The sequence below is a fragment of the Nannobrachium achirus genome, assembly GCF_963921795.1.
Source record: "Nannobrachium achirus genome assembly, chromosome: 2".
Classification (NCBI taxonomy): domain Eukaryota; kingdom Metazoa; phylum Chordata; class Actinopteri; order Myctophiformes; family Myctophidae; genus Nannobrachium; species Nannobrachium achirus.
In genome coordinates, this window is record NC_137811.1 from 61641275 (window position 1) to 61657204 (window position 15930).

Consider the following 15930-nt stretch of genomic DNA (forward strand, 5'->3'; position numbering starts at 1 on the left):
AATTAATTTGCAATTGTGACTCATGTCGCGCAACCACACTGGTTAGACTGACACAATATGTCCATCTAAAGGTATTCCCCGATATGGGCTTAATATTGATGGGCATAAAAGGGATTCTATTAGTGTGGTTGCCCTAACGGGGAATCATCTGGGAATCAAGATGTAGAGGTCAGTCTCCATATTTGGAGATCTAGGTGATGATCCTGTCGTCTCCATGTATGGATATGCAGGGTTTGATGATAGTCAGCAGTCTTGACAGTCAACAATGTGATGTCAGAAAGTCAGCTAAGCGTGACGGAAGGACGGAAGGAAGGAAGGAAGGAAGGACGGACGGACGGACGGACGGACGGACGGACGGACGGACGGACGGACGGACGGACGGACGGACGGACGGACGGACGGACAGACAGACAGACAGACAGACAGACAGACAGACAGACAGACAGACAGACAGACAGACAGACAGACAGACAGACAGACAGACAGACAGACAGACAGACAGACAGACAGACAGACAGACAGACAGACAGACAGACAGACAGACAGACAGACAGACAGACAGACAGACAGACAGACAGACAGACAGACAGACAGACAGACAGACAGACAGACAGACAGACAGACAGACAGACAGACAGACAGACAGACAGACAGACAGACAGACAGACAGACAGACAGACAGACAGACAGACAGACAGACAGACAGACAGACAGACAGACAGACAGACAGACAGACAGACAGACAGACAGACAGACAGACAGACAGACAGACAGACAGACAGACAGACAGACAGACAGACAGACAGACAGACAGACAGACAGACAGACAGACAGACAGACAGACAGACAGACAGACAGACAGACAGACAGGATGTGCCGGTTTTCATAGTAAACTGAGACCTACGGTCGCAATAACGTGTTTGGTATCAGCCTTTACGCAATCAGTTTGCTAGCACTGTACTGTCTTTGTATCTATTCTGAATACAATCCAATGAATATATCAGCAATTCATTGTGGTTTCAAGGGCTAAACACCAACAGATGTATTCACAATGCGTGCAGGAAAATATTCACTGTTCATTCTGCCAGTAAATAACAAAGAATCAGCAGGTATGTTGGTAATCAATGATGTTTGCCAATGTTATGTCGCAAACGGTTCTAAAAAATAAGCTCCAGCTGCAGTAATATAAGGAAAAACATTTAAAAACTTTTTTGGGAAAAAGGCACAGCAGATATCAAACTCCTCTCAAACACCCCACTACTTTCTAAAAGCTGAAAATGGACCCCTCGATCAGTCTCCATCTCCACAGGACAATGCAAGCCAATAATCTCTTCCAGAAGCACTATGTGTAGGGGTTCAGCTCAAAGGCAGTACTGTGCATTGATACAGGTGTGGTGTTGTGGTGGGAAGGAGAGAGAAAGACATGGAGAACGAGAGAAGGAGAGAAGAGGGGCAGAACAATAGATTGCCTTTTCAACAGCCATCTCCCCTTGGCTTTACCTGGATCCGGGGGTGGAGGGCGGGTAATCAGAAGGGGAACGGAGGTCCGAGAACAATGGGTTCTCTGTTGCTTCAGTAACAGTAGTATGATTCCATCCAGAGGCCAGCTGACCACCTGGCCAGCCGTATGGCCGGTGAAACAAGCTTTCCCATTCGTTTTCCCCATTCACTTTAACACAAATATTTATAACAATTGTTTTAAGCCAAAATCAAGCCATCCAGGATCCTGGTGAATCATGACCATAAAACCTTCGATTCTGTAAAAGATAATCTATTCACAGTTTCATGGTCATTATTAACCAGAATGGATTGGTTCTAGGCTTAAAACAATAGTTATAAATATTCTTGTAACAGTTTATGGGGAAAATGAAAGGAGATTTTTTTAGTGGCACCAGCAAACCACGCTCCCTATGGAGCTATGCTCTATAAATGTACTATATCCTACTGGCCAAGAGGCTATTCATTTCTATCCTTTTAAGTCAATATGATCAACAATAAGCTGTTCTCCCTGTACTGGATTTGTTAGTAAGCTAAATACAGAGGTACTGAAGGAACCTTAAGTCTCGTGATCCCACCCTCCTCCACCAGAAAGGACGCTTAAATATAATGTAGATATAACGCTCGGTTTCCCACAGCGAGATTTCTTGTTAAGATGAGTCAGGCGGTGTAATGAGGTGATTCAAAATGTAGGAGATCTGCTGCAATGGTCTGAGTGTGTTCACTATCCGGTCTTGTCACCGCCTATGGGAAAAGATGGGTGTGAATGATAGCAGCTTGCAGAAGAATGTGTGTGTTGGTGTGTGCGTGTGCTGGGGATGGACCCAGTTTATGCCTGCATCCTATACTGCAAGACCGGTTAAGATGGGATGTATTACGGAGAAAAGAGCAATAAAGTTGACCCTGAAACACCCCCCTCCTTGTCGACGTGTTTCCTTCCTCTCCTTGCATACCTTGTGCTTCTGTATAATAATAATAATTCAGCCATCAAATCAGCCCATGGTTCCAGTACATTTTGTTGTACGGTGTGCGCAGTGACGTGTAGGGGTCATTTAGGGGTGATGGCCAAGTGTTATTCTGAGGTGGGGAGGCAGAGTGTGAGAGGAGAAGAGAGGAGAGGGGTGCGATGAAGACTGTTGCGTTGTCACTGTAATTTAACCTTCAAAAAAAGACCCAGTGGGCTGGTGAGGAAAGAGTTGGCGAAGGCAATTAGTGGAGACAGGAAGCCAAGAGCACATGGCTGACATGAGAGACAGAGGGTGAGAGAAAAAGAGAGAGAGACAACAAGAGGGACTGATTGAGAGAGAGAGGGTGAGAGAGTGAGGCAAGGACAGATAGAGAGAATGACACAAACAAGACCTTGTTAGTGGAGGTGAAAAAAGGAACAGATGCCTTGTGATACAAATGGCTGCAGAGATGGAGCAAAAACGTTGAGAAAAAGATTGGAGAGGAGGCTATTATGCAGGAATGAAAGAAAAGTAGAACAGAGAGGTGGAGCAAGTGAGGGTTAGGAGAGTTGAGTGAGAGCGGTGTGTCAGGGTAGGTTTAGATAGGTCTAAGCTTAAAGATGTCCTTGACATAGAGGCTGGAAGAGACAACAGAGAATTGGACAGTAGTAGGACATTGAGAGAGAGGGAGAGAGAGAGAAAGTAAGAGGACGGGACAGGAGGGGGGCCACACTGACATTCCAATTACTGAAGGTCTGAAAAGCGAGGGATTGATGACTAAGAAAAGGAGAACAAAGAAAGATGAGTTAAGAGGAGCGAGTGTGGAAAAGATAAGATATGCAAAGGGACGAGAGCTTACAGAGCAGATCAATTATTCATCCGATCAAATTACTGAGGAGATGGAAGTTACAGAATTAGCAAGAGGATGTAAACAGAGGGTGCGATGGAGGTGGAGGTGGGGGTGGGGTTGGAGAGATGCACAGAATAAACTGAGGTAAATATGCAAACGATAACAGAGAGATGGCGATTGACAGAGGAGAGCTGCGGGCTGAGAGTAGAACAGAGAGATTAAGATTGGAGTAATCAGTTGAACAGCTGAACGGGAACATTTTGTAGGCAGGGGACTGGAGCACGAGCTGAGCCCCAAGCAGGCCACGCCAAACAAACACTAGGCACACCCGGATGACACCCCCCTCCTTCTCAAATAACGCAGCATACCTGCAGCCTCCTCCCGCTCAGTTCGCAGAACCTGAATGGTGAATTCAACTGACACTTCCAATGCCCCTGAAATTATCATTTACCATGTTAACATCCTCGACAGTTGCAGATAAGGCTACTCCCCATGTGCCTTGTGCCCCTACTTCGCTGATAATTTTTTAGCGGTGGCACACCGTCCCATATGCGTGACTGCATGTGCAGTTAACTAGTTCACAGCCAAATCGCCAAACGTCGCCATTTTGAGGAGGGTGAGGCAGCCAGATCGCCAAACGTCGCCTTGGGGATCATTTTCTGATCATTTTGGTATTTTTTTGACATTTTTTGAGCTATAAATGACCTTTCTAGCTTATTCTAAAGTTACATATTCGAAGGAAGTGACATCATCGATGACGTAACCCGGAAGTCGTTCGGCCATAACATAGAATGGGCCTTTTTACAGCATTGAATGTTGACGTTTTTCTTATCAAACTTTACCATATTTAGACCGATTTTCATTCGGAAAAAAATGGCTGGACTGACAGATTGGTCACTCAAGAGCAAAAACGAGTGTAAATGGCGTGCGCACGACGTTCGGATCGTGTTTTATAGCTCCCGTTCGGCGGACGGGGAGACATAATGGCCGCCAATGGGCGCCGCCATTATGGGTCTACTGCTGTCCACTCGCTAGTCCAGACTCTAGGAGATTATCGTTGGGCACACTCTAGTGGATAGTACTAGTACTACATTCTACAACAATATGATCCCTGTTGGGTTAGATTAAAGCTAACTTGGAAATTAATAAAATTCCTGGCAGTATAGGCGCACAAGCCTATTGTAAATGGCTGGGAGAGAGTTATGTTTGTCCGTAGCATGAGCTGCAATACCGCTGGTGACCAAGTGGTGCTTTTGCCAGCCCAGGTACACACACACACACACACACACACACACACACACACACACACACACACACACACACACACACACACACACACACACACACACACACACACACACACACACACACACACACACACACACACACACACACACACACACACACACACACACACACCTTTATTAACCATTGTGTAATACACATAGGAATTTGCTTTGGCATACTACATTTTTACGTAGTCACCACAGCTGCCATGGGCGGCGCTATCTTGGAGAACCTGCGCAACAATTTCGGGCGGTCGCGACCGCCTTCCTTGAAGAGCAGATTCACACACACAGACACACACACACACACACACTTTTAGTCCCCGTGGAGGAGGGAGCGGGCTCACTTCAAATTGGGTTTGATTTTTCTTTTACTGTCCACCGTCATTTTATATGGCTTTGTGCATACTAGCACATTTTCAAGGCAAAGAGTGAAATGGAGTGGATAACAACACTGATAGCAGTGGTCAGATAGCATGTAGAACTAACTGATATAGCCCATGTGGCTTGTGTTTCTGACACCTAGCTGTGCAACAGTGTGCACTGAAAATAACCGATATAAGCTAAGCATAAATCAGTCACGATGAAAGGAAACACAAATAAAGATGTTTGCGATCTCAGTTACGGCAACATTTCCCGAATCCCGATATCACTTCAAATCTCCGGTTTCAAGAGACAATGCCCAACTGAGTAATGATAGTTCCTTTTCACTATATGGTAGTAAATGCTATTACAGATCTGTCATCTTTGACCCAGTATATTTCTGAGCAGCTGCCCAGTTCAAAAGCACACAGACACAGCACACATTAACCTCATTTGAACAAAACAGCCTAATCAAGGTTCAAGGTGTCATAACATTCAAGCAATAACGTTTTGTCTTTCCATCTCACATGCCGGAGACAGTAAATATGCAGGAATAGTACATCCCATCTGTTGTTGCCGTATGATTGCTCCTTTTTTAATCTCAGACGGGTCAGATAAGGGGGATGTGTACAGTACGTGAGGAACATAGATTGATTGGAAGGCTCTTGGTTGTGTGGAAGGATTTTGGAGGGTGGGTGGGGTGCTGGTGGTGTTGGGGGGGGGGGGGGGGGGGGGGGTATGACTCCTATATTCAGGGCCTGGAGCTGTGACAAGGCCCCTGTCACACCGAATTCAATTTCCTGCCGTGGCCAGCCTGTCCACTGCCTCTGATAAGTGTGAATTTGACGTGACCTTCTCAAAGTCAGATGTGACTAAGATGCAGTGTATTTGTGCGTGTATGAATGTATGTGTCTGAGAGAGAGAGAGAGAGAGAGAGAGAGAGAGAGAGAGAGAGAGAGAGAGATAGAGAGAGAGAGAGAGCACATGTTAGGCATACCGGTGTGTAAATGGTTAATAAGGAGAGAGAGACATGGAAGGCTGTGTCAGCTTTGAGAAGGGGAAAAAAACAGACAGCAAGGTGTGGGGAAAAAATAACTGCATAAGGGCTGTGGAAGCCACCGCACTGGTTTGGCAATTTTACAGACTGAAGCCAGGACAGAGGATAGAAATGGGGAATGAGAGTAAAGAGAGAGAGAGAGATGTTTCATTGTGGTATCATTCCGACAACAGCAAGGCAACCCTGAAATGTTTTCAATCACACATAAGGACACCGCATCATCCACCAATCAATGGCAACTCAATACAGGATCGATAACACAAACCACTGCCCTTCCACCTCCCACACTAGATTTAAACACATTAAGGTGACTGCTAATGAGATTCTGCCACGAGCGTGTGTGCGCGCACGGGCCGGCAGCACGTGCGTTGTATGCATGTGTGTACATGCACTTATATGCACAGAACACAGCGAGGAGGACGACATTGTCAAGGGCCTCCTCTGTGCTCCGTTCCATACAAAGATCTGCTGAGTACAACATGGAGAGGATTTCAGGAGAGAGAGAGTGACAGAGAGAGAGACAGAAGAAAATAAAACGATAAAGACTTGAGGGCATCTGGGTCGGAGAACAATGAAGGAAAAGAAAGGTTATTCTAATAGGTTCATAGCTGTCAGCAATAGTCAGCTCCCACGCCATTAAAAAAGTGTATTTGAAAATGTTAAAGAGAGGAGGGGGAGGGGGCTTAAATTAGAAATGAACGGATGAGTTTGTGGGCCTTGTTGGCTCACTCCCTCAACCAGGCCATCTTCAAATCCTCTCCTTTATCCGCTCTGCCAAGATGCCATGGTGGGGGAATTTAAGAATGATGTCACACCTTATCCCCTCCATCTCCTCCTCTCTCTCTGTTAGGGATGGGACGATACGAGATATTATCGTTTATCGTGATAAAAAACACTCACGATAATCGTATCGTGGAGATTTAATTTATCATGATATCGTCCTCCGTCATGCACTGGGATCAATTCACATTTTATTTGCTGAGCTGCATATCCGGTACCACTTAAACCCTCTATAATTGGTAAAAGGTACTTAAAATATACGTACTTGAATACAGTCTTTTTTTTCCACTATCTTTCAAATGTCTTGTTGCGACGCGTTGTGAGCTTGTAGATTTTTATTTTTTGGCAAATGTTCCGCCCAGGATAATGGATTTTGATTATCGCGATAATATCGTAAATCGCGATGTCTTTTGTCACAATAATCGTGATATGAAATGTCCATATCGTCCCATCCCTACTCTATGTACATCTCCTACATTCCAGGCTGCTACTCAGTGTGGGGGTGACACAGAATCGAGGCAGAGCCTTCTACCAACTCCATTCAATTATGTTGTTCTCAACTTGAAGAGGGTTTTTAGCCATTATCAGATGATAATGCTAGTCGTGAACTCCCCCAAAATTTGCTTGGTTGGATTGCTTTGACCTACAACTTGCACACAAAAATAAAATTATCACAACTGCACAGTAAAATCCTCAATGTTAATTTACCTCATTGTCATAACATGGGTGAACCATGAAGCATAAAGTTCCCTTTTACTGTGTAGGTGTCTTACTCTTGAGTCGATTTAAGGGCTGTCCACGCCAAGAATGATTACTATATGTGAGCATCCACATTGATGTACGATAACATCCTTTAAAGATGTTGAATGTGACTAATGTGTTGAATGTGTATTTTGATTGGTTCACCACTCTTTTAGTGGTGTGGACTCTGCCATCCACTTGAGTTAGAATTATTGGTGTGTGTGTGTATATATATATATATATATATATATATATATATATATATATATATATATATATATAGTGTTACCTTTATGTTATTGTTTTTGGTATGGATGGCCCTTTAGACTCTAGGCATGGATGGCTGTGGTATCAAGGTTTTATGATATGGCATCATAAATATATTGGTACTAACTCTAACTTGAAGTGACTTCTTCCAACTACAAACCATTTTTAGTAGTATTTTATTATAACTGACAGTTTTCCACAAGCACACACGCACATCATCTCCAGGTCCACCAGCACGGTATGCTTAGACATATGGTTGAGACAGACGTGTGTGTGTGTGTGTGTGTGTGTGTGTGTGCGTGCAGGGGAACTTCACTGCGTACCTTCTGGTGCTTTTCATGCTAGAGCAATGAGATGACGACATGCTATTACAGAAAACGGCGCAGCCCTAAAATTCCCCATTATCTGCTGACACATTATGTGGGAGGGTGCAGTATGTTATGAATTCGTCTCCTGGAGTGAAGCAATATCAGCTTTGATGTGCGTTTAAGAGTTTGTGTGTGTTAGATGACAGTCTGACCCCAGGCCCAGATGGCTGCCAGGAAGGTCCAGCTAATGTATGTGTGTGTGTAAACATTTGTTAAGATACCATGTGACCCCCGAGATGGCTGCCAGCGACGTTCCCTGACCTGTGCTGTGGCCATGTTTTTGGAAACCCCCTTCACTGTCCTATTCATTTTAATGACATTTGGCATTCCTTTAAAAATGGAGAGGAGATGGGGCGAGTTCAAATTTCTACTCATTTTTCTTGATCTTGGACAGGGACAGACTCCAGCAATCTGGCAAACCCTGCCAGCCCCTGTACAACCCTGCCAGCCCTGCCACCCAGATTCTTTGTGTTACCTCACTGTGGACCGACATTGGCCCTCACACGATCGAGGGACTAGGGATGACAAATATCAACACCGGCGGAACAGAGAGAGAGGGAGAAGGAGCTGTCAGTATTTGGCTCCGTCATCGGCAGAAAAGATACCATCATTACATGAGAGTGTGGGAAGAACACAAGCGCACTTTGATGAACAGAGAAATCAGTCCAAGATGTGTTGGATCAGATGTCTGTGGGAGATAGCAGGGTGGGTGAGAGACGACGCAACACTTCTTTAGACTTCAAGCAAACGAAGTCAGACTATCCTGACACACGCCTCAATACACAGAGACAACACACAGTTTCAACCTGTGATGTGATGACTCTTCCTCATTATCGGAATGGCATCTGACTTTCAGAGCAGCCATGGGTTTGTCACCCTCATTTATCACTAGCTGCGTGCGCGCGTACATGTGTACATTCAATTGTCTCCTCCATCCAATATTGCTTAAAACTGAGACAGTGACTGGCAGTGCTCATCGACCTCTTTGCCTCTCTACACGTCTATCTCTCCTGTGTAACAATATTTGCCAGATCAACAATGCCCCTCCCTGCCTCCTTTGTGTCGCTGGCGAGTGGTAATGAGAAACCCACAGAGCAAGATAATTACGCTGGACCTCGTCTGTCAATATTTTTTCCTGCATGTAAAAACGTAGGGAAGAGCTGTTGCTGAAACGCAGCTGGGCCTGGTGTGATTTTATCAATGCTAAACTCGTGCCAGATAGCTTTCAGAATTAAAAACGCTTTGTGGCACAAATGGTTTTCGATGCGCGGGTTAAAAGTGCTCTGCATACACTTTGATCGGAATGTTGCTTCATCTCCATGCACCCAGAAAGGTTCCGTTGGATTCAGAACATTCCTTCTCTGTGACATGAATGAGCTAATGAAGGAAACACCCAAAAAATTATTAATTCAATCAATATGCTCTCGGATGGGAAGTCAAATAATTGACTTGAATAAGTCACTGAATTAGGCAGATATCCTGTGTTAATAGGAGCTACAGGTGTCTGTGCAAGAACACACGCGCACACACACACAGACTCCATCTGATTAGTATCTCTTTCACATCTCCATTAGGCCTTAAATTAAAAACACACTTTAAGGTCAGAATAAACTGATTCTTGCTGGTGATTACATAGAGGGGTATTGATCTGTTTTTTAAGCATGCAGGAGTAAGATGCTTGTGTTAGCGAATGTGTACCGCTTGTGTGTAGCTATGTATGTACAGGCTCTGTGCATTTTCCAGTGTATGTTAACCACAGTAACGGTGTCATCCCTATTTTGGGCATGGGAAACAATGTTTCAAGAAGAAGTGAAGTGAAAATATCTTGTATTGTCTATTTTCACTATTTGTCATACAAGTATAGGGTTTAAGTGGTTGAAGAAATAACTAAGTCTGAACTTTTTGGCCTGTATGGCGTTTGTGTCTCCCAGGCAAGTATGTCGTTTCTGCATGACCCTGTTTAGCATGTTTTAACATTGAGCAAGTGTTAAAACAATAACGTTTCAGGTAAAAAGCCTTGTTTTCGATAATGTTGTGCTTTTGGTAATGTTTTCCTTTTCCTTCCGTTTTGTTTTGTTTTTCAGTTCTTCATTCAGCATAAAGGAATGTGACAAATCGAAAAACAAATCGATGTACGTATTCAAGCCATCACAGGGTGAGTAATTGATAGAAAAAAAAAGTCATTTTGGGGTGGAGTATTCCCTTAAGGCCAATGATGCATCTAGATAAAAAGAGAGAAAGCGAAAGAGAGCAACACACACACACACACAACCTGACCTTTTCACAATCCTTCTGACATTTACTGGGCTGGTGCGAGAAGGGCTAGGACAGCTCATTTCCATAATGATAGGAACTTGCCTAGACGGCCATTACTACAAAAACCCCAACAAGCGCCCTCCCCACTACTTCAGCTGAGGGACTAATGAGATACTAAAGAGTTACTTCTTTCTCCCTTTTTACTTTTTATTAGGGGCAGAGGACGACTACTCTCTCTTCCCATAATCCATCAATTACCCGCCTCTCTTTCTTTAATAGACAGTGGGAACGAGAGTTACGTTGCTCCTCCTGCTGGTAATGATGAATGGACACGGACCTGGAGAAATGAGATTGTTCCCAGCAAGCATAGGGGAAAGGAGGGGGGGTGGCAAAAGAGCGATTCCACTCACTTAAGTTAGTTCCTGTTCTTTATTACGACTGGGGTATTGCCAAAATCTGGACCGGGGACAGTTTACAATTTAGGCTAGAAATCGTTAACTGCGCAAGTATATCTGCAATTCTTTTTATTTTGCAGTTTTTTGGAAAAGTTTTCCTCATAACAACATGCCATAAATAGCGATGCCATATTGAAAGTGGTTAATTAATGTGTCTACAAGTTGCTGGCTACAGTACAGCGTGTGGGATCATTAGAAACCTGGCACCTATACATGCAGGGACGCGCGCGTGTGTGAGTTTGTCTAGCTATACTTATGGGGACTAAACACATGCAGGGGACCTCTGACAGTGTGGGGACAATGTTCCCACAAGTGATGTAAATATATATATAGTGTGTGTGTGTGTGTGTGTGTGTGTGTGTGTGTGTGTGTGTGTGTGTGTGTGTGTGTGTGTGTGTGTGTGTGTGTGTGTGTGTGTGTGTGTATTTTCTATTAACAGTACTAGAATATATCCTATATTATGGCATTGTGTTTGCAGCTCTGGTGCACTGAAAACACATTGAATCATCACACCATTATCTCCTGGCTAGTGGCTAGAACAAAACAAATACTTTTGGTCCAACTCAGCTCATGCACAAAAAAAAACAGGTTTGATTTCTTTCCCCCCGTCACTTCTGTCTGTCTGTCCTGTGCCTGCCCTCCTCTAATCACAGTCATAAACAGCATAGCCTTGAGCGTGTAGGGGAGGCTGTGAGGAGGAGGAGGAAGAGGGAGACAGCATTTGAATCAACCAATGGCTAAACGTCACTCAAACAAAAGCAGCGGACAGGGGAGAGCATGAAAGATGGCAGAAAATAAAAGCTTGCAGAACAAGGCCCCTGTATGTACCAGGGGTGGGGGAAGGGAGGGGTGGGGTTGTGAGGCATGGCGGGAAAGGGAGAGAGAGAGGCTTCGAGTGGCAGTGGGCAGACGGGTGGCTGGGGGTTTTTGAGGGGAGGCGGGAAGGGAGGGAGGGATGGGTCATCGCCTGTCTGAATCAGTTGCTTCCCGTTCAGAGCTCCACGCCTTAACCCTGTGACTCAACGAGATCCCCTCTCATGCTGCACCAGTTTCCTGAAAGGCCACCTGTTTCCTCGCCACAGAGAGGAGCCGTCGAAAGCATCTCAAGTAGCTTTGGTTGGGTGGACGGGCTTCACTGCATCAGCAAGGTAAAAAGAGAAGGGCTTTCTGCTGTTTCTGTCTGGAAGCATTTCCCTTCCCCTGGTCATGACCCTGCTCGCCCACCAGCCAGCCACTCACCCCCTGCTTATAGGCAGCTTACTCAGCCATAAAGACAACACAGCCCACCACATACCCCAACCCTCCCCGCCCTTCCACCCCCATCGCTGTTTCAATAAAAATATCTCCATGGCAACGGGTCAAGCTTTCTGACCCACATATGGGGGCCTGGCCCTGACAGACTTAATTGTTAGGGGGATATTACAGTGTAATTTCAGAGCTTAAACTAGCCTCCTGCCTTCAAAGCTTCCATTTCTGACTGTGCTACAAAACCCTGCTGTCTTAATTAAAAACATATTAAAACTCAATATTTAAGTTTTTACAGTAAATCCGAGACAAATATGAAACTGAAAATTGTGTGGAGAATCCAATTGTTTTTCTGCCCCGCTTAGACTAAAAGGATTGAGGATGAGTGTTTAGCTCATAGCTGGAAGCAATATTTGAAAAATTAGCTAAAAATGCAAAGTATCAGGCAAAAGTTTGCCCAGTTAAGTCAAACAGTTTTATTAATATCAAAAAGGAGGGCAGGGGTTCTCTTTGAAAAATGACTTGAATCAACAAGAAATAAAGTAGTGTTTTCTTGAACTGTTCTTTTTTCCCACTAGTTCATAAATATGCAAAAGTCTTTGTTTTGTCCCCCACCCTGCCCCCAAGTGCACTTGCTATTCTGTAAAAAGGATTTGAGGATAAAAGTCCACAGCATGAATAAGTCAAAAGATGGTGAAAGTGTTTATGGGATGTTATTAACTCACAAGAGCTACCATCTACTGAATACCCACTGTTGCTATGCCAGGAAGCCAGCCCCATACATAGCATGCCCTAATTACTGAACAAAAACAAATAAGCCCAGTTAGAAGGCAGAAAGAATGTTGAACTAGTTTACATTCATATGTTAATGATTTACCCGGGGTTCAGGAATGTACTGTTTAGTCTCGTTTCACCTTATCCAACCAGTCTACAGGTGTTACTGGCAAACTGTATACTATAGCTACACCTAAGCCCAAGGCAGTGGAAAACACTTCAATAATTCAAAAGCATATAACAGGTTTCCATGGTATCAAAGGTATCAGCCAGCTTGTAAACGGGTTTCAGCTTTACCCCTTGAAGTGGGTTCAAATATATTCAGACTCAGAGGTAGCCATGGGAAAATGACGTAGAGCCAGATGAAGTTGTATATTGGAACTGGAGTGTCTGTGCCAGTGCAGTGACAATCGTTTTATGTGTGACAATAATGACGTTTTTGTGTGTGTGTGCTGCTACCCTGCTGACAGTGTACATTAAGAACCATGCGTAACCCCATTTATTTCAGCTGGAGTGGAACTAATAGAGGCTGATGTGCGCATAGAGAAGAAAATAAAAGAAGAGACGTGACGTGACTTGAAGCAATCGAGAAGCGTGGTAAAGGTTTCATGGAATAGCTGTGTGCCATAGTCAGAGCAGTGGTTCCCAAACGTGTGTAGTCCGTGACCCCCAAAAGAGAAATTACTAGACGTTTGACCTGGACACAAACTAGTTTAAATAGCATTATCTACATTACAAGCTCTCAATTCTGCATTGAGAGCTTGTAGATTGGCTATTTTCACTACTTCATTTTGTTTCATGGAATTTCTTAGATTTTTCTTTGATTTCTTCATGAAATTACTGAAATATTTTGCTTTTGTTTGGCAATGTTATTGGAAAATGTTTTGAAATAAATAAATATTAATTAAAGAAAATATAGGCCTATATAGGAGGAAACTAAAAATTAAGGGACCCAAAAAAATGTGTCTGCGACCCACAATTGGGTCCCGACCCACTGTTTGGGAACCAGTGCCAGTGAGGACACTTTGAAGCATAGAAATATAATAGACAGATACACATCAGCCCTAGTGGTGGCACCTGGAGCAGAACAACACCTATGGGAGCCACACCTTAGAAACCCTAACATGGCGTTGTTGAGTCACCGAAACTCCCTACAAAATATTTATGACCGAAACCACTCTGCAATGGTCCGTTTATTAACACAAACACACTCCCTCGTATATTTTTAATATCAAATTGTGAGGTTAAAAAACATACAGGCCGTTTACACCTTTAAAAAAGGAGTCAAAACTCTGGACTTTTGATACAGTGTGTCCAATTCACCTGGACTTTTTTTTTCTCTCTCCCCTTCTCCAAACCAGGCTACTGACAGGTGGGTATGTGTTTTCCCGGTTGAATTCATCTGAAAATAACAGTAACTTGAAAGAAAAAAACAACAGTAGCTTACCGTGAACAAACAAGCTGAGCAGCAGGATCATTTTTGTGCAGTCATGCCAATTTGGAGCGTCATGTCTCGCCATGGTGACTACAGCTGCTCTTCTTTACACGAAACCCCACGGGCAGGTAGAGTCTCTCCGAGAGTCCGAGCGATGTATGTGCCAAAACACCTTTAAAAAAAGTAATTCCTGTCTTATTAAAAAAAAAAAAAGAAAAAAAACTCCTGCCCTCGAGTAAAACTTACTATTGCGCTGACCGGGAACAAATCAAAGAGGTCCGAGGAAAAGCTCTTTTTTTCAAGCGTCCTTTTTTTTGTAGTCTTTTAAACGGGAGTCTTGTTTAAATATCGCCGGGGACAATCCTTCCAAAAAGTCGCTGTAGCGACAGCAAGGCGCACAGGTGTTGTGTGTTCCTGTCAGTGGCTCTGGTCTCTGCCTGGTTGTTTGGTACTCTGTAGTCTGTACTGCTCGCTCCTCCACCAACACCAACTAGTTTCACTGTACTGACTCCAGGCGAGCGCTCCACCAGCTGGCTGAGCGACTGTGTGACTGTGATGTCATCAAACACATAGCGTCATAGTAGGCTACTCGTTGTCCTCAATTAGCAATTAGGGCTGCCTCTAGTCTGGCTCACCAACACCAAGAGAGATTTTAGTCTTTTAAAGTATTTTCCCCGTTCTCCCCCCTCCTGATTAGAAATAAATAATGAATAAACAAATACAGAATACAAAAATAATGAAAGAAAGAACGCTGCTTCTTGAGCCTAACCGTCAGTTTGTTGTTTCTGACAGACGTAAAGACAAATATTTTTTAACAGTCGACACTTATAAGGCTGTGTATTAGTTGAAGAATGTAGCCTATTATTCCAGTAGTAGCACCCCACGGTCCTGCACGCACATAATAACCCATAAGTCTGTGTCCTAAAGTCCCAAACCGTTGTCTGTCTACGATTTATTCACGTCCGTGGTTTGAAAGTCGCTCAGATAAATATTCTTCAATGGAGAAGAGCACCTGTAACAGAGTGATAAGAGACATTTGCGGTCCGATCCATTATGTGAGGTGTTGATGTGGGGGACTGGGCTACGTTGAAAGGGATGATTCTTTCGCCCCCTGCTGTCTGTTTCTCATCACAGATTTGGAGCCTCGAGTCGAAGATAAGATGAGAGATAAACCCTTTATTGATCTCCGGAGGGAAATTCAGGCGCTGATTCAGATGTCATCTAACAGCAATAACAATGAAACACAGGAGATGTGTGCAGGTAAGAAAATAAAAGACAATACTGAGCTGCCGGTGTCGTCATTTTCTCACTCGAGTCAATCTAACTCCCCCCACCCACCCTGACAAGCACTTGGAATTAGGAGTTGACAGAGAGGCATTACATTTTGTTTGACTCAGTTCCATCTGATAGATATTGTAAAAATAGAAGATCTACAAGCTTGTAGATTGGTATTCTGAAGTGGAGAAATACTGTTACAAGTACAAGTCCTAGCTGTATTAAAAACAAATCCTTGAGTAAAAGTACAACATTATTGATATCAAAATGTACTTGAAGTACCAAAAGTAGAAAGTAGGCCTACTCATAATGCAGAATGTCCAATTTCACAAGT

At 43.9% G+C, this 15930-nt stretch overlaps 1 protein-coding gene across 2 annotated transcripts in view; it reads right to left on the reverse strand.

The window, feature by feature from the left end:
- Positions 1-14801, reverse strand: part of LOC308303162 (nectin-2) — a 163252-nt gene extending 148451 nt beyond the window's left edge. For both annotated transcript variants that reach the window (XM_080747486.1, XM_080747485.1), the window contains exon 1: positions 14334-14801. In XM_080747486.1, coding sequence (XP_080603612.1) covers positions 14334-14406 — 73 coding nt within the window. In that variant the 5' untranslated portion in view covers positions 14407-14801. The remainder of the gene's footprint in view (positions 1-14333) is intronic.
- Between the last annotated feature and the right edge of the window lie 1129 nt (positions 14802-15930).